The 19400-nt window shown below is 35.2% G+C and overlaps 2 protein-coding genes across 5 annotated transcripts in view; one reads left to right on the top strand and one right to left on the bottom strand.

The window, feature by feature from the left end:
* Nucleotides 1-15034, bottom strand: part of LOC139967431 (uncharacterized) — a 52619-nt gene extending 37585 nt beyond the window's left edge. For 2 of the 4 annotated variants that reach the window (XM_071971199.1, XM_071971204.1), the window contains exons 1-9: nucleotides 14595-14917; nucleotides 13064-13715; nucleotides 12412-12586; nucleotides 10014-10214; nucleotides 4473-4817; nucleotides 3718-3921; nucleotides 3188-3316; nucleotides 2492-2599; nucleotides 455-577 (exon numbers count right to left, since the gene is read on the bottom strand). In XM_071971199.1, coding sequence (XP_071827300.1) covers nucleotides 455-577; nucleotides 2492-2599; nucleotides 3188-3316; nucleotides 3718-3921; nucleotides 4473-4817; nucleotides 10014-10214; nucleotides 12412-12586; nucleotides 13064-13590 — 1812 coding nt within the window. In that variant the 5' untranslated portion in view covers nucleotides 13591-13715; nucleotides 14595-14917. The other 2 variants (XM_071971200.1, XM_071971203.1) reach the window with 2 other exon arrangements.
* A 1354-nt stretch (nucleotides 15035-16388) lies between these two features.
* LOC139967429 (uncharacterized) overlaps nucleotides 16389-19400 on the top strand; it is a 26074-nt gene continuing 23062 nt past the window's right edge. Inside the window, exon 1 of the mRNA XM_071971197.1 lies at nucleotides 16389-16483. The gene's annotated coding sequence lies outside the window, so the exon portion shown is untranslated. The remainder of the gene's footprint in view (nucleotides 16484-19400) is intronic.

The raw sequence follows: 19400 nt of genomic DNA, 5'->3' as shown, positions 1-19400 counted from the left end.
CCTCATTCTATGCCCAAATATTTATTGCGGAGGTGTCCTATAACTCAAGGGTTGGGATCAAAGCATTAACGGTTATCTTCCGGTAAAAGCATTCATGGCTTAATTGTGCTTATCAACAGCTACGGTCGACCAATCACTGCTTGACGGGGCTGTCCTGCCATTATCAATGCAACGTAATATTTTGGTAATTAAATTACATGGTTCACAAACTAGCTTCTGCCCTCCCCCCCACCTCACTTTTCAAGTGGAGGAGGAGAAGTGGACCCTATGACTTTCCCTTCCCCTCCTCTTTTCCCATACCTTGTTATGTAAATATAGTTTTGACTTAGTGTCAAATGTGCATGATGAGTTAAATATTGTGACCATTAGAGCATATCTAACAATTTTAGGGTCATTACAAAGTCCCTCTGGCTAATGTCCATTCTTAATTCCAAAACAAAATCGTTCACCATACCTCTCCGTGGTTCTGGTCAGACTCTGTGGCTTCAAGAAGCTGAAATTCAAGCAGTTCATTCTGTTCCTTTGATTCGTGAAGTTCTGAGAGTAATATTTCCTGAGAAGTTTCCATTTGGAGAAGCTGAAATTCATTGAGACAAAGAAGAACAAAATGCAAATTTTGTCATAATTGGATGATAAATACTACAGAAGTGTCACACGATGAAAATGATCATCCCAAATACTACTTTATTAGAGGTAAAGTTATTGATGAACTGACTTCCTCGAGACCCACCAACTACACTTACATTTAATTAGCATATTAATATGCTAATTCATTGATTCACAGATTCTAAAAACTAAATTAAACTATGTTCCCATAATTTTATATCAGTAACAATGACCCACCAAACCAGTGGCTAAATTTGAGGTCAGCCATCCTTTGTCCATTGTCAACTTTTTGAAAGAAAGAAAAAGGAAACCAAAATGGTTCCACTTTCTTCTGATTTATTTCTTTAATACAAAAGGTTATCAGTGTCTGTGATGTAATTTGGAATTTTTTTTTTCAAACCTTGATTGAAAATTGCATAATATTACTTTTATTGACTTTTTCTTCTTCTTGAAGTGTGAAAACACTTTTCTGTGCTTGCTTTAGTTATTAATATTGTACCCATTATTAAAGGCATCTGGAAAAATATTTTTTAGCTTCTGGAGAGAATCTGTACATTTACACAGATATTTCATTTGCTATGGTGATATCAGTGACACTGCTGTTGACAGATACATTAATTAAATTTCATTGATTTACTAAAAAACTTTATAACATATGTCACTCACATCTTTGTGATAAAACCAAAATATCATGGAGATATTGTTTTAATCTACTACCTATGTAGTAAACTTGCAGTATTGTTTTAATCAATATCTGCAACAAAACTATTTTGTGTAAAAGTAAGTTGGCCTGACGTTTCGAATCTTCTTCAGAGGCTAAATGACAAGTAACAGAAGGGACAAAAACACGCACAGAATACAGACAAAGTTAATGAGCACGGTGAACACAATGAGATGGATGAAAGGGGATTATAAGTGGACAAGGGATGGAGAGAAGAAAGCTACAGGGGAAGAGGAGAGAGTTTGTACACAAAACTATTTTGTGTACAAACTTTGTCCTTCGGGTCATAAACTGTTGCCGAGGAGTGTAAATGACTTTCCAATGCGTGTGATGCTGTGTTTTGCGTTGTGCATCATTGTTGCGCATATCAAAGTGCGTGTGAATTGCGTCCTTGGTTTAAATTAGCCTGTATTCTGTTTGCTTCTGGTTTATTCTAATTAATTTATTCACAGTAACAATAACGATTGATGACGATTGACGTATATTTGTTTTGTAACGATAATGATTTTTGACGATTGACGTATATTTGTTTTGTATAGGATTAAAGCCAAAAGTTTCATGAAATGTGTTTTTCCTTGATGACGATTGACGTATATTTGTTTTGTAACGATAACTATTGATGACGATTGACGTATATTTGTTTTGTATAGGATTAAAGCCAAAAGTTTCATGTAAGTTGTTTTTAAACCTCTTTGATGTATAAACGTATAATACATGTGTAATTTAGGAATGATTTTGTGTATAAAAGGTACATCACATAATCAAATGTGTTTAAAGATATTTGCATTGAGAATTCACTTCCATGATTATTGCCTTTGTGTAAAGTTATGTATTCGTGTAGGTCATTGATTATTGTCATTATTGTTTATTATTAGTTCCATTTTCCTTATTCCCGACCGTTTCTTATAATTGTTCATATTTATGTAGTCACCAGATAACAGATCAGGGTAACAGATAACATATCAGATTAACAGATTAGATTAACAGATTCAGAGTAACAGATTACCAGATCAGATCAGATCAAATCAGATTAGCAGAATTAGTCTAGAACTGATTTTAAATATATACTTAATTCAACGATTTAATATCTGCGGTGTGTGAATTTTTGGATGTGTTGCGGTCGAAAACAAATCTGAGACTAGGAGATTTACAAGGAGAGCTTACCTGCGACTTAAGTTCCTTGACATCTTCATCCATTGAGCCCCACTTACTATCTGTTGCTGTCAACATGGAAAGGCTCTCTCTGGACTCAAAATCTGATCTACTCAATGGCTGTAAAAAACAGAAGATCTTTGGTTGGTTACTAGGTAAAAGCCAGAGAGTTTGGGAAGGAAGGACATGACAAACTCCAATCTACAGCTTGTTTTCATACAAGGTTACGACTCTAACCTACTGTACTAGCGGATAAGCCACTGGGATAAAACACATTAGGTTTGCCTCCCGAATGGAGATTATGAAGAAGGGAGAAGTGATCAGAGTATCAGATGTAGGATCAGGAGGCACAGTGCCAAAGATTTATCAATTAATTACTGCCAAAGATTTATCAATTAACTAGTGCGAAAGATTTATCAATTAATTTGATTAACTAGATGGGAAAGTGCAAAGCTAGACTTCAGACAGGTATGAGAGGCAAGAGTACAAATGAACAATAGGCATTCTAATTTCAAGTACCACATTTTGCCAGTTGAAGATAGTGTATAGTGCCACCAGCTTGTGGCAAATGCAATGCAAACTGCAGAGGACGTATCATTAACAAACAATTCTACTCAACACCAACAGAAAACCTACAAAGGAATTAACATTGATTGCCAGATCATGACAAGGGATCATTAGGGGAAGGAAAATGGACATTGTTATTACCCTTCCAAGGCTGTGTATTCCGTCAGCCTCTGAGAAGGCCAGGGATGAATTCAAGGACGGACAAAATTCTGACTGGGTCTCCGATGGCAGACTATTTCTTCTACCGAATAGCTGACGTTTCTTGTCAACCTGCAAGAAACCAAAAGGAAATCTAATACTTATACACAGAAACAACTAAATGCAAGATTGTGCTAATAAATAAAATAAAATTGTGCACCTGTCTACTACATGATTGCAGATCATAAAATGTCATGCCATGGATTCAGAGTTTACGTTCTCAGTGATGGTAACAATTCAAGATCACCCCCTCAAACTGGTCCTCGGTCAGACCATACTGTATTTTGAACACATGTATAGAAACAAAAACTTGAACGTCACTTCTTGTCTTCAACTTCACCCAAAAAGGAACTTCTTCTGCAATATGTCATGATAGCAGAAGAACTTTTAAAAGCAGCTTATAAAACTGCAAAAAGACATTTCAATCCTAATTCTACTTCTATCCTTTCTTGATGATTCTGAAACAAATTTACCATGGCTGCTTGTTTAAGTTCGACAATTTCTTCAAACTGTTCGTCCATCTGTCTTCTGATTCTCCCAAGTTCCTCTTCCAGTCCTGCATCATCTTTCATCCCCTTTCTTACATTCGGCCGCTTCTTTGAAGCTTTTGGCTTTGTGAGTTGGTCCATCTTTTCAGTAGTCCATGGACTCTGTGGCCTCTTGGAGTGGTCCCTCTTCTGCCAACAGTTAAACCAGATTTTATAAATCTACTGATCAAACTTGTCATATTTATTGGATTTTCATTTACAGTATATACAGTATATATGTCAGAAACTCTTCATGAATGTAAACCAAAGATTGGTCAGGGGAAGGAACGTACTGTACCTTTTTATCTATATAATACTTAAATTCATGGATTAATACTTCCATATTAAAACTTATTAAGCTGGCTTTGGATGAGTTTGCATTGTTGCAATATTGACAAAATGGCAAATACAGTATTATTTTTGGGTGAACCAGTGACACTTGACCAACAGTGAGTACTTAAAAAAAATTGGTCATTTTTTTCCCCTTTATGCTTTATCAGATATGAACAACTTTCAAACCAGATAAAGTGTACAGCAACAAGGTCTAGCTGGCTTAAATTGCATATAGCATTCTGGGCAGAAGTCATCAAGTAGAATAGGATTAACTACTGTATCAGCTGACTAGCACACCATTTTATAAGTTTTTGTACAGAACTTGAAAGGTTACTACCTTTCAAATTCAATTTTGTGGTGAATCTTACCGATCTATTCAGTTCGCCCTCCAACATTTTACACTTCCTTTCCAATCTCTTTTGGCTAGCTTCGGATTCCTGCAACCTTCTCTGCAATGAATCCGTCACCTGGCGTGTCGGTGTGCTTGCCCGGGAAGGTGGGCCTAACTTGGGTAAAGACCGTCGGCTCTGTGAATTCTCTGAAGGTACGGGACTACCTCTTGGCAAGGGACCTTTCCTTAGTGATAAACTTTTCTTGGCAGAAACATTTTTTGTCTGAGTTGCATGTGAGTTGTCTTCTTTCTCAGTTATTCTGCTAACATCTTTTGCAGATTTCTTTGAGTCCTCAAGAGATGATGATGAGAGGGAAAAACTCTGCAATGAAGAGATGACACATTTTGGGTTAAGTTTTGTTCCTCTTTACGTTTATAATCATACTCCATATACATATATAGACTGCAATGCTTATATCCTCATATCTGATACTTTGAGTGATGACTGCATGTACTCTCAGAGAGGTGCGATGTATAAAATCAATTTTAGGGCCATCGAAAAACTCACACACAATTTGTTGTGATATAAATCATTTCTGGTCAGGGAAAATATGTCACAATATGATGCATGCAGTACCATATACGATATCATTATAATATATCGTTATTTATGTGATATATCACATTAGCCATATGCTACATATTCAAATGGCCAAATTGTTACACAATGTAGTTTAGACTTCTCAGTTTTTCGCACACAGGACTTTCATATATGCTCAGTGTTTGCCGACCAACCAAAGCACGTCACGTCTGCCGTTAGTACGAATAAATGTAAAAGGTGAAATACAGTAATTCCCTATGAGATGAAACTAGACTAAAAGTACACTATACGGATGCTCTAAAACTGCTTTATATAAACAGAAGCATCTATAGAAACCATTAAGAGTACTACTGGAGTTCTAGTGACCATCCAAAAGTCTTGCGTAAACTACCAGGTCTAAAGTCTCAAAGGTCTCACAATCAGAGGACAGCTTAGTACAATAAACACACCAAAGGCAGTGCACCAATATATATTACTGTATGCCTTCATTAAACAGTTACAAGAACTCAATGCACATTAATATCAAGGATTAATTTTAGCATTCAGATTTGTGCCTTTTGCAGCAGTCTTGAAGGCTCTGAACATTGTCTCTGTACTATAAAAGACTACATAGTGTATATGATCTGTAAAGAACATTGTACATACAGTACATCTTTGGATTTTTGCATATTAGCGTATCCATAGCAACTGTGACCATGTTGCATCTTTTGTGATGCTTGATAAATTATTCGCTGACGTTATACTGTAATAGGCTTACCCATCTTAATGCCGACATACATGCTGTGCCGACATACATGCTAGATAATAGAAACAGATGAGCCCGATTGTAAAGTACGGTATTTTATGTAGGCTGCTTAGGATGTAAAGAGATGAGTATATAGGTCTAAAATTTACAAATTATGTCTTATAGTGGAGTTGTCCACTGTGTAAGTGGAACCAGTAGGCATATAATTATAAAAATAAAAAAAAGTGGAAAAGGGAATTGTTGATTATTAAATTTGAGCTGTTTGCATTTAAAGCCAAAAACATTTTTACACACAAATATAAATGGTCTAAAAATTAACAATCCTTCACAGAAACTTTACAAACTGTGGAAATTGGCAGATTTTTCTCTTTCCCTATGTACAGAATAACAATTGCTTTCACAAGCTGTTGGACACAACTCATAAGTAGAGCAATTCACAGTGTACACCCTGTATACATCTAACTTCCACTTGGCCATGACCTAAATATGCCAATTGTTTGCAGTCGAGACTTAATTAGCCGTACTTTGCGTGCTACACTGCAAAGTCTGCATGCCAAGCCGTGTAGAAAACTATCAAGACCGCACGGACAGAATGCTAAGAACAAAATCAATACTTATAACAACTGAACTCACTTGAAAAATATTTGCACGATCTCCGCTTGCTACTGCTGGAGTTAATGGTTTGGATTTTAAATGGAGTGGCATTTTGTCATTTATTAAAGACCATATTAAACAGCTATTGTATGAATCAGACGGACAGTATCACACACAGAAGTTTAATTTTGGCCAAAGGATACTTGACTGTACTACATACAAACTGTACATGTATGTGTTTTATCATTAGCTAGCTCAGGCTTACAGTTTATTTAAATACCACACTAGACTGACAAACTAACCCTACGATCCTATGGTCATTAGTTTCTGATGTAACTTAGGAACTACAGAATGGATACAAACGGTATTAACACTGATGGTGTGAAAAATAAAGTACCCACTGTAACTTCCGTCTTCAGTAAATCTCACTAATAAATTATTGCAAGGTTTTTTTTCAGTATTTTGCGTACAATTATTACAATTCTACCAGCCATTCTCTAAAACTAAGGTTTGTTTTCCTAATTACGAAGACGTTCTTGGTTAAAACATACTAGATTAATTTCGTTCAAGTCAGTAAAAGAATAACACAGTAAAAGCTACTTCATAGTGTATTTGCTATTGTGCTTAATATGTAACTTATCCTCCATATATGTGGTACGAACCAAAAACCAACAATACTCTGCATATTTACTTAAGTGACAAAGATGACATCCAAAGCAGTCAGGAAGCAAATACGAGGAAGCTTCTCATTTTAAAGGGGTGGGGGGGGGGTAGATTGGTGGGATATTTGGAACAAGAAGAAGTCGGAATTCTTACTAGATATATATGTGAATATTACAGTGCAATATTCAGTGCAAATTAATGTTTCAGAAATCATTGAGAATGGATTAATGGAAAATTACACTTGACATGGTAATGGTACTCTACTGTAACAATCAAAGAATTTCACTAAAATACAGATTTTCACAAACTAGAAAAACTAAATACTGTAGGTCAGCAGGGCATGAAACCAATCGTTCTGATGTCTATAGTTGGAACCAACCACAAGTCAATAATTTCTTTACTCTTTACAAGAAGTTAATAAACATTGGACATTTTGTCATTTGGAGTATAACGTCCCACCGACAAGCTTCAATGATATATCTGATTCCAAGCATTTATAACTGTAAAAACATCTAGGTTTCTATTTCTATTTAATGTGTATCTTATCTTTAAGAATATTAGAATAAAAATATCTAGTATACCCTTGATCATCAAAATAGTTACCTTTTATCACATCTCTTCCAGAAAAGAGATACAGTAAAATATTACACCGTTGAGGAAAACACAGAGAGCAGCCTGATATAATAATACGAGACAAGCCTTTAAATTAAAATGGACAAATATCTCTAAAGATTCCTTTCCTCAACACAGTTCATGCACAGATATACTACCGTGTGCTCAAGTGTTTCAGCGGTCCAGTGCACAATAACTACCGAGTTATAATGTTATTGCTTACAAGTATGTTCGCATTCACACAATGAATTGCAAACAAACAATGAAAAATATATATTTCTAGGCTGCCAGGAGTATATAATTTATCACCCTAGACAATATTTGTTTTGACTTTTATACATAACTAGTAAAACAATTAAGAGGGTTTGACTATCTCTGTGACTGTGTGACATCCATGTTTGATCTTGAAAACGAGATAAGGTGTTTGTAAATGTATTTTGAGAATTCAGAGTAAACAAATCTTGAAAGGTCATCAGTTCAAATCAATACAATAAACTGATGTCTGTTATTTGAGGCTGTGCTTCAGTGACATGAAGGAAAATCCAATTGAGTGCAAAGGTTAATGTCATGAAGGAAACATGAAACTCTGATGGTTTTACGGATCACTGGCTGTGATTCCTGCTCAAGAGACTAAATTTAAAAGTAAATCTAGGCAAATACGGTAATATGGAACGATTTATCCTGCATAATAGTATGCAAATTTGGGGATATTGCTATGTATTTTAGATCCTCCTGCGAGCAGGAACTCGCAAAGAAGCCATCATTGGCTTATCAAAGCCGCAAGCTGACGGAAGGCAGTCTCTTAGATTCATATTTAACGTCCATGATTATGAATTGTCAATTGTCAACAAGTCTGTAACTGGACGACATACATTAATCTTGGAGTGACTCGAACTCCAAAATATCCATATATATGCACAGTTGATGATCTATGCATATGCATATCTATGCATATATCTATGCATATGCATATCTATGCAGATCTATCTATGCAGATCTATGCATATATCTATGCACATATATCTATGCCATATTATCCCATATATCTATGTTCCAATATAACTATGCACAGTTTGCACAGATGTAAAAGCAATTCTACTGTACACAGGAAGCATAGTATTTTATAAGAGACACAAAGTTCAGATTGTTGACAACTGATACACAAACTTTGAACACTAACTTTCATTCCCTAGTTAATTATATACATGGTACAAAATTGAGGCTTCTTCCAAATCTGTTTTTTAGCTTTAAATGTGACACATACAAATGCTGTTTAAAAAAAACCAAAACAAAATGGCCCATTTGAAATACCCGAGATGTCACCAAACTGTTTCTAAATTGTCGACACACTCGCAGAGGTTTTTATTTCATAAATACAGCTAAGAACCTCTGTTTTATCAACACAATTACTGAACCTTTGTTTCTTTTTGCACTACAAGAAAAACAACAGAAAAAAAAAACATTGTTTGCAACCGTGTACGTAGCCTAAATCATAATGGGCCTATGTTGTACCCAGAACTTGCAAGTTCAATATTTCAGAGGTGATACCAGGTCCACTTGGTAATTTGAATGCTTTCTTTCCCTGTGTTAATTCCTGCAAAAATTTATGTGTTTTAGATTTGGAGAGGAAAAAATCCCCTTAATAGGTTATAAGGTACATGTACAAAATTCATTGAAACAGCAGCTGAGGTTAAAAAAAAGTAGAATTTCACAGAAAACTGACAGACCTTATACTGTTGTTAAGTTGCAACCAGGTCAAATATACAAGTATTATCCTACGTACAAACATCTGGTAATATTTGACTGTCAGTTGTAACAACATACTGCATACACGTACTACATACACAAACCTTGGCAGTACAGTGACTAAGTATGTTTGTTTACAGTACATGAAGAATGTAACTGCAGCAAAGTGTGCTCACATAGATCATACAACTTCTGTTGATGATACTGATGATTCTGATGATACTGATGATTCATTCCATAGATTCCATAGTTGATGATTCATTCCATAGAATAGAATTCCATTCTTCATATGCCTCCCTCCCCTCCACCTCCCCCCTACCCTTCCCCTTTCCATTCCTGTCCCTACCTTTCATTACATAACCACAATGTTAACTACTGTAATATTAATTTTCAAGCAGCCATCAAAATTACAAACTGACTACAGATTACTCAATTTTTACTCTAAGGCAGATTTTAAGCTATATATTACCTTTGAGAAGGCATAAAATATCTTCTCATATCAACCACATCTCATATTTTTGTTTTCTTTTTTTCATGTGGGCATGCATTGTGCTTATAAAACAGCACCTTTCATCACTATACAGAATAATCATAACCATATAAAAAACTTATCGTACCTCAATTCCGGAAGCGTTTCTCTTTGAGTTGTTCAAATTCTGAGATGACTTCTTTTCCCAGGTGTCTCTGAGTTTGGTAAGGTTCAGCCGATCTAGGGCAGGACTCTTTTCCATCGTCGATGTTTGAGCATACCCCGTCTGGTGACCGAGCTCCTTCTCCAACTCGGCAACAATTCGATCTTTAGCTTTTATCTCATCAATCTGCACCGTTCATGAAACGGTAATAAAATATACAAAATCTAAAAACCTCACCATATATTCAACCTTGACGGTCTTAACAACCTGTTCTTGCTACTATCGCGTGGTAAGTTGTCAGGCAATCATGACAATTTAGTGTTATGCAAAAAGCTTAAGCCTATTTGCATGCATAATTCTAACATGAAAAATGCAAATGAAAAACATCATTCTGGGTTTATGTACAAAGCAGTCCTCCAAAATATTAACTGGAGTCTTGTTTTAACCTTTCAATTCATTTCTGTACCATGTTATGCTGTGGTGTGTATTATTACACCGTCACTATGCCTAGCTAGTTAGCACCACTACACAATGTCTGTCACTCTCCCTCTCTCTCTCTTAAACAAGGACAGTTCCCTTAGCAGCGGGGTCCAATTGAATGACACATTTACCAAATATTCCCCCTCTTCTCCTCCTGGGAATAATTTATCCAGTATTGCATAAAGTAATGCTATGCAAAATTGGCAAATTGCTATACAAGTATATGGGATGTGTATAGCAAGTTTATGTACACAAGGAGCCATGTAGCATTTACAGTAATAAGAGAGAGTCCAGAGCCTTCAAACCTGCTACCATATGTACACAAACTATGAATGCAAAATTATTCCATGGCCCTTGAGTCATTAGTTCATCACTGGCAGTTGAATCTCAGTGACTGAACCGAGTCATTATGAAAGTGTTCACTTTGTAGCCTACTATGTCTTATTCAATATTTTTGGTATTAAATCACTCCTTCTGCTATGAGAATGGCCCACAATTTTAGCACAAAAAGAACAGTTTATTGTCATGATTATGTCATTACTAGCTACACAACAGTATCAAAAAAGAGTGCAGAGTTTGTTAGATCAGTTACAGTAGTTTGTTCTATATTCCAAAATAGATTTCAAAATGACTCTTTAATATTCAATACATCCATACTGCTATCAAAACATTGCATAATAAAACCATTACGATCTTTGCAATGAATTCTATCCTTAATCAGAGCCAGAGCGGTAATATTAATTCCGAAACAGTAAGAGTCCATAATCTGGAGCAGTGGATTATCTAGATTTAATAGTTAATTTCCCTTTCAAGCAAGCTAAATCCAGAAATACAAGAAGTGGAAAGTTGTTGTCATATTTACTGTACTGTCTAGCATTAACTATAAACTCAATAGATGACAGCTATATAGTGTTCATTCAAAAGTACAACAATCACATGACAACAACTTTAGGGATTGCTATTGTGTGATGCCTTCCTGTAGTGTGTAGTGATTTTTACTCACACTGATTTGGTGTAAACAAACTACAAAAGGTGTTTATTGATTGTAATGGTGCAATAACCCCCCTCTGTATTGATTTCTTGATTCTACCTCCTGAGGTGGTCTACTCCATTTAGAGTTGATATATCAATCTGCCAAAGTGGTCTCCTATCTCAGAAAAAGTACCCAAAAAGGGGGGACAGGATAGACATATTTTTTTATTTATCTTTCAAACAGGATCTGGATTTTTTTTGTGGCTTAGTATGTTGAAGTGCTTGAATGGAAAGTACATGTGCTGCAACAAATTAAGGCAATTGAGGCAACTTAAAAAGACCACTTTAACAGACCATCAAAGACCAGCTCATGAAATTTGTTTAACTGTGAGGAAAGAGGCATGTTTTTGAAGTGACTGACACGGAAAGTGCCATGGATGGCCAATGAGTCAGCTATCTAGTGAAGGGTAGCATTTTCACAGTGAACACCTCAAGCATATTCCCCATACAATGCATTTCATTCCAGTCAATATGCTAATAACTTGAAGTAAGCTTTGTTTAGAACAGTACATTCTTTTAAATAGCATGGAATAACTACGTAATTGTTCAAATTAATTTTTTTTTTGTGTTTGAAAAAAAATAATTGATGTTTCATTTATAGCAATTTTCAACCTTCCTTTGAGCAACAATTGTTTTGTAAAGTGCAAAGAAGTATTTACCAAATTAAATGTTTGTTGTAACCACACAGTTAAATCTACTCAATGCAATAATAGTTTTAACCGCCTTGATATCAAATTTTTAAAGCAAACTTTTCAAAACCAGTTGAGGATACTGCAATACCAAACAGCACAATAAAAACAAACAAGCACAGAGCATTTGAAATTTTACCAACAATCAAAATTAACACACACAAAAAAAGAAATGAAATTACCAGGATGATAATATCCTTTCTGGCTTCTTTCCTAAGTTGTTCCATTTCTCTTTGATGTTCATCATTCAATCGTCTCAAGTCTTCAGAACTACCACGACTGGCTAACCTTTCCTTGGCTAAATCTTCCTCAAGTCTCTTTCTGTTTTTGTTCAACTCTTCAATTTCTTGCTTAAATCTTAAGAAAAATAAAACAAAACAAGAACAATGATAAGAATGGATATATGTAAAAGTAGCAACTGACTTTTTTTTCAGGTTTCTTTCATTCTTCAGTATTTCTTCATTCATTCTTTATTATTCATTCTTTTATTATTAAATAACAAATTATTTATTGCAAAATACTGTACCATGTATTAGGGAAAACATCTATCAACTTTAAAGTATATCTGCGAGCTTGTCAAACCACAAGTTACTTTACTATTCCCAGTAGTTCTCTTTAGGTTTTACGTTTAGAATCTAAACCTCAGAGCCTTTTGCCTTTTTGTTTTTGCTAAATTTGATTTTGATTCTAGGCAATTTGTAGTTTGATTAACATCTTGAAAATGAGAACAAAACTAGAAATTTTTGTCCAACCATTAAGCTACTTTTTCAGACTTAAGTAGCTCCAATGACAGTATTTGCAATAGGAACATATATATTTGCTAAAATTTCTCACCTTGTTTTCTCGGAAGAAAAGAGCATTTTCATTTCCTCCCGGACCTCAGTACGAGCATCCTCCTGCAACCGTTGGATGAAAGCACTCCTCTCTTTACTCGCCTCTTTGTTGGCCTTTGTAAAAGCATCTTTCTCTCTTAGAATCTTACTTATCTCAGCACCATGCTGCTTTGCCAACTGAGCCTTAAGGCTTTCTAATTCTCGGTCCTTCTCTTGGCTCAGTCTGTATCTGAGATCGGATAATGCATTCTTCGTTTTTCCCTGCTCCTCGTCTCTGGCCTTCTGAACATCCTTAATTTTTTCACGTTTCAAATTTTTGACATGAGAAGCCTCTTCGTCTATTTGTCTTTTCAGTTGCCTTATTTCACCTCTCAGTTGTTGGACTAACGGAGAAGTCTTTTGGTTCTTTGAGGTATCTCCACTTTTCGTGGAAGGCAAGGCACTTTGTCTTCCTTCTTGGTCTTGAAGTGAGCTCCTTGCTTGTGAACTTGGCCTTGGAAGTTTGGAAGCCCTTGGTGTTGCATCCATGATGTTGTAGTTACTCTACTGGTCAGTAAGAACATCGTCAGCCTCAAGCTGGTCAACAGACCAGCAAGTATTTTCAAGGTTTTTTTGCGTCAAGGCAAATAAAAATTTGCATCTATTACTGATACCTGTTAAAACGAATAAAAAAAGAACAGAAAACCCGATTGAAAGACAACAATCAAATTTCAGAGATAAATTATACGCATAATTTACATGCTAGATTGCAAATACTATGCAACTTGCTCCACAATAGTTACAGATGCCTGACAGTTGTCTGATGACAGTTGCTAAATTGTGACCACAATTTTTTTGTAAGTCCTACAGCCCTACAAACTGTCTTTCACAGTGGTAGGAATAATTTACAATGTTTACATGTTACCTCTACAATATTATAACTAGAGTTACCTTAAGTTATTTTCACACTAACATCAAATAGCGCTGAAAAATGCAATAGCACAAGCATTTATACATTTACCTCCAGAAAAATAAAGTGGATTCTTTTCCACATCCGAAAAAGCAGGTTTAAAACATACAAGTGGGCACATTCCTGATGGGATAAACACATATTGGGAGACCATGACATTGCCTTAAAAACAAGGAAGTTGCTGGGAGAGTTACAGTAACTGTCTGTTCCTGTCTGACTTTAGCCTAATCCTAAGTTAAGGCTGATTGAGAAATTGTCTGCTACTGTCCTACTCCTAAGTAACATTTAAGGCTAGAAAATTATGGTAGGCCTAGTCTATACAGTCTTCGTAACTTGTGTTTTTATCTTATTAAATTAATTTTCTTGGCAGTTGTATTGCTCGTGTGAAGGACACAAGAGAGCAGTGCCTGCAATAAGAGCATGCATTGTGCAGGTCTTGGCTCCACGCTGAAGGTAGGGCAGATATATTGTACAGTCTGTAGCCTAGCCTAACTCTGGAGGTCTTACAAGTACACTTCTTAACATTTATTAACCAATGCTGTTCTGCACAGTTAATTAAACGCAAGCTGAAAAATGAAAATACCATTATGCGCTGGTGTTATTATTTCTCTTCTTTCTTTTTTGGTGTAGAATAACTTGTGTCATGATAATTCTCTAACCGCACTTCGAAGTAAACTTGATCATTGCATGTATTTCAGCTTTTTCTAGCCTACATGTTTGACTTCCTGGAAACCAGTGTAAACAACCTTCAACATGTACGCACACTTGAAGACTTATAGTACTACTCCCGAGTCCTTGGCGATGAACGTTTGGTAAACTGATATCACAATTTTTAGCAAAATAAATTAAAACAAAGAATTCTGCTCTACACGTTATTTACATAAGATGTTACTGTCCATGACTAATGAGAATACAAAGGCTACCTGGTAGGAGAATAAGGCCCCTTCAACACCTTCTCAATAATGCGATATTGATTGAATGACATAAACAGGTGAACCCCAGATCGAATCAACACGAAAGAATTTTGCTTTGCAAGTTGTTGCATGGAACGCGTAGAAGGTATAAATTATCAGAACGGTTACTTTTATTCACTTTAGATGTTACCATAGTTATTATAATAACTATGATGTTACGAAACACGGAGTTGCTGTTCCAATCTCTGTAATATAAATCACGGGGTAAGAAATTGAACGGAATGGAAATTGAAAGCATAAAGACCAACAAGACAAACGCAATACACAACATTACTGCAACCTCTAAAATATGCATTAGAATTTAACTTTCATTTGTGAAGGGTTGCTCCAACGCCGTGCCCCAGGCTGCCACATGAAACTTCGACCGTTTTACGCTTTAGTTGAGTTTGCTCAACAATAGCTGGTAAATGGCAGCGCAATACACCACTTATTTCTCACTCTTATTTTTCGACCTGCTCTACGTGAAGCCTTCCACCAGAAGAGCCGACGCAAGAATTATGTTCATAGATAACGCATCGTGCATTCCAAATACCTGCATCTGTCTCTCTATGTGAGGAATCCAGTTGCAGGTAAGGTTGTCGGCCAGAAGCGTGTTGCCAAAGTTGAGACACCTCTCATCCATCCCTACCCAGCCCACACCTGGCGATCTACCTCATAGTAAAGAAATCCTGATTTCCGTCCCGGCCTTTAAAGAAGGAAATGATCTAAAGTTACATTGATAATATATAGATGATAAATGGAATCACAAAGATGTGTTGTGTGTGTACCTCCTTATTGAAACGGCGTTATTGGCCAAAAATGAAAATATTTCAGAAACGATTGGTCCCATTTACACAAACATGTGAAACGATATAAGCTTAATGCAGCAACATAATAAAGAAAACTCCCACCAATTAACGCAACAGAGCCGTGTCATGAGTTCATGACCTTAACGGTGGTGATCATTTCATGTGAAACAGAGGAAGGGGAATAATTCTATCGTGCCATTCGCAAGTGGACCTTTCGTCTCATATATCATAGACAAAAGAAAATGCATAATTTGAATGAGAATTTTATACACAACTAGTGTATGCTGAATATGGGGCAAATTGGCTAGGTGCTCGTAGACCTTTAACGTTTTCATTTCACATTACGAAACTAGTGTATCTTTCATTCCATCATTGGAGCAGTCGTGCATTCTTTAGAAAATGTGCAAATATATATCTTACTATTAAGGCTAGCTTTAGTCTGTAACTTTCATGTGTGAATGCAGATATCGTAACACGAAATTGTTATCGAAGCAGACTACCTTTCAGGTATCTCAGCAAACTGATGTTAGAAAACGGAAAAAAAGAGGGCGGTATGACATAATTCATATTTTGTGGACGGATTTAAATAGCTTTTCAAATGCTAGTGAAATTGGAGACCAGATTTACAAGGGGAAAAACAGTCACATTCTCGGAGCGGCGGTTGTGAAGCGGTGATAAGATTATCGACTTGTCACGACAAAATCTCAAAGGTAAGTCGTATATTCTTAAATTTCTTAACTTTTCTTTTATGATGAATTCGTCATCTTTCAGTCGTATCGTTGTTATAGGTAACTTAATTCAATGCCATATGAGTTATTAAAGTTGATATTGCACTATTTATATATATATATATATATATATATATATATATATATATATATATATATATATATATATATATATATATTTGCAATCGAAGCAAGGACGGCGAAGAACGAAAGTCAGATACATGTGCATGTGCATGACGGTCACATTTTATAATGTAATTGTTTGCCTGAATTTTGATGATTTTCCAATACCCTACTATAAAGAAATCACAAAGCGATTCCTGTACTTGAACTAAGTCAAAGAAAGTGAAAGAGTACACTATAATACATGAATAGCATTTTCGTATCAACCAGCTTTCCTGAAGTAATTACGCCATGGCAAGATATCCAACAAGTGCTCTTCCAACTATATTGTTGTGTTAATGACAAAACCATCTTCATGTCCTGTATGGGGTACCATTTATTAGACTTTGATTTTAATATCTTAGCTAAACCGTAATGTTGATATTCTTTCAGTACGTTCTTGTGTAGTATATGTATATCGCATTAACTTAGTTTCTTGTATTCTATACTGACAATGCTCTTAAGAAGTGATTTAAATACATTTGCTTGAGGTCAAATATTTTACCAATGTCGTGATTCACTAGAATGTTTTGCAAATGAAAAATGGAAAAAAAAAAGTACTAACATGAATTTGAAATAAAAGAGAATTAAAATATTCCGTCATATCCTTTTAGACAATAGTAGAATTAAATTTACTCCATGGTTCCGACAGAATGACCGAATACACATTACTGACACAGTAGAGTTTATTATTTTATATTTTTTAAGAGTAAACTGTATATGTATATACCGTAAGGAACTACTTTACTTGTTATATAATTCTATAAATATATTTATGTCGAAAAAATTGCTTTGCTAAAATTCCTGCTAACCCATTTTCAATCATAACTGCTGCTGTATGGTTAACAATAAAGAACAGTTCAATCAAACGTAGTTCACTTATATTGTTAACTGGGCTGGGAGCGACCAAACATCGCAGGAGAGAAAGTTGATGAAAATGATGGCGCTAGTTTCTCATAGAAAATATACAGTATTGATAATAAAAAGAAGCATCCGTATCTCAACTTTTACATAAAAGCGCTTCATTGAGCCAATTATTCAGTGTGGTAAACCCGCTGGACATTGGCAAAGATTCAGTTTTCTATATCTCAGTTCGGAACAAGCGACTAAACTTATGTCTGTTTATATATCTATATGTGTTTGAATAAAACTTTGGCCAATTTATTACAAAAACAAAAAGAAGAAGCCTCTCCTCTGTAATAGTTTAATGTTATATTCGAGTTGACTGCCTGGTAAAGACTGCGGTAACATCCGGGCATTAAGTCACCACAAGTTTTTGCCTCACAATTGACTGAATTTGTATCCCTTGAGAGCGAAATTTAAAGTTTAATATATTCCAATACAATGTGTGATCTCCATTCGGAATTAAAGCTCTACATATTTCATTTGTAACTTATGACCTTCTCATATTCATACTTCGATCTAGAGTTTAGTCACATATTTTTGATAAGATTATATTAAAAAGCCTTATTTGATCAAGAAAAATTAAAAGCAGAGTCAATTAGTTTATTGATTACAGAAGCAAGGTCATTTTTTATTTGACATGTTTGTAACATTAGTTAACGACATCCTTTACTTCATGGTTTCATCAACTGGAAACCTAAAGGGCAAGACACATTACCCGAATAGCTTCAATAATGGAATTGAAGGTTGTTGGAAATATAAGGTTTGTTAATCTACCAAAAGTGCATTAGGCTACTCTTTTCTACACTAAACAAGACACTATATATGATAAATGTGAGTTATGAAAGACTCGACTATGTATTGTTGAGATTATATCTGTCATATTGAGTTGAACATTTCGCTGTGCAGCTCTTAAACCTGAACGTAATTATAAAATGGAACAAATGTTGCAGCATTGGAGCTAAGCTGTTACAATATTATCCTATAATATTTAGACAACATATTGCAATTGCGCCATCCCTTTTTCCTTGTTTCCGTTTCCGACTTGGCAGGGTAAACAAGTATATATGATGGAATATTCATATGGCGGATAACAGCTTATTATCGCAGTCATTAATTTATTGGTTAATAAAATAAAAGCTATTTCCGTGAAGGAAGAAATGCATCTAATATTCTCAAAATATGAACAACTCCTATGTGGATACTTGCCCTGCTGCTAAGATGTGAATAACTGGGTGTGGATAAATCGAGTAGGATTATATATACCTTAGTGTTAATATTTGCGAAAGTTAGTCTATTAGTCTAAAATATTCGGTGGGTTTCTTTAAATTTCTGGCAACTGTCGAGCAACTATACAAAAAGCTGTTTATTTTGAAGTGGTTGCTTCGCTTAACCAAAATGAAGTCTTTGCATTATTATTGCCTTACCTGAAATAATATTATTGCAATTTACGATGCATGATACAAGAACAAAGAATACCTCTCTATGGATTATCATTTTACTATGATATTTGTTTGGCGGTCAGCGAAGCAACACCAATCTGTGCATACTACATGTATGGAATAAAAGAATCGGCGGAAGTTGTAAGCTTCACACCTCTTTAAATATAAATCATTACATTTTTAAGGTTTGACTTTCTTTGATTGAATTAGAGGCGTAGCGTTGTAGGACTAAAAATTAAATTTGTATCATTGCATCTTTATTTAAGGAAAATTGATCAGATAGTATATTTTGTTGAGAGTTCAGTATGAATCGATAAATACATAACCACGATTGTTGCATCACCTATAAATAAGGTGTTCATATATGGTCGGACAAAAAAATAAAGGGTTTG

Source organism: Apostichopus japonicus, chromosome 5 (genome assembly GCF_037975245.1).
Source record: "Apostichopus japonicus isolate 1M-3 chromosome 5, ASM3797524v1, whole genome shotgun sequence".
NCBI lineage: Eukaryota > Metazoa > Echinodermata > Holothuroidea > Aspidochirotida > Stichopodidae > Apostichopus > Apostichopus japonicus.
This window is presented reverse-complemented; position numbering and strand designations above follow the sequence as displayed.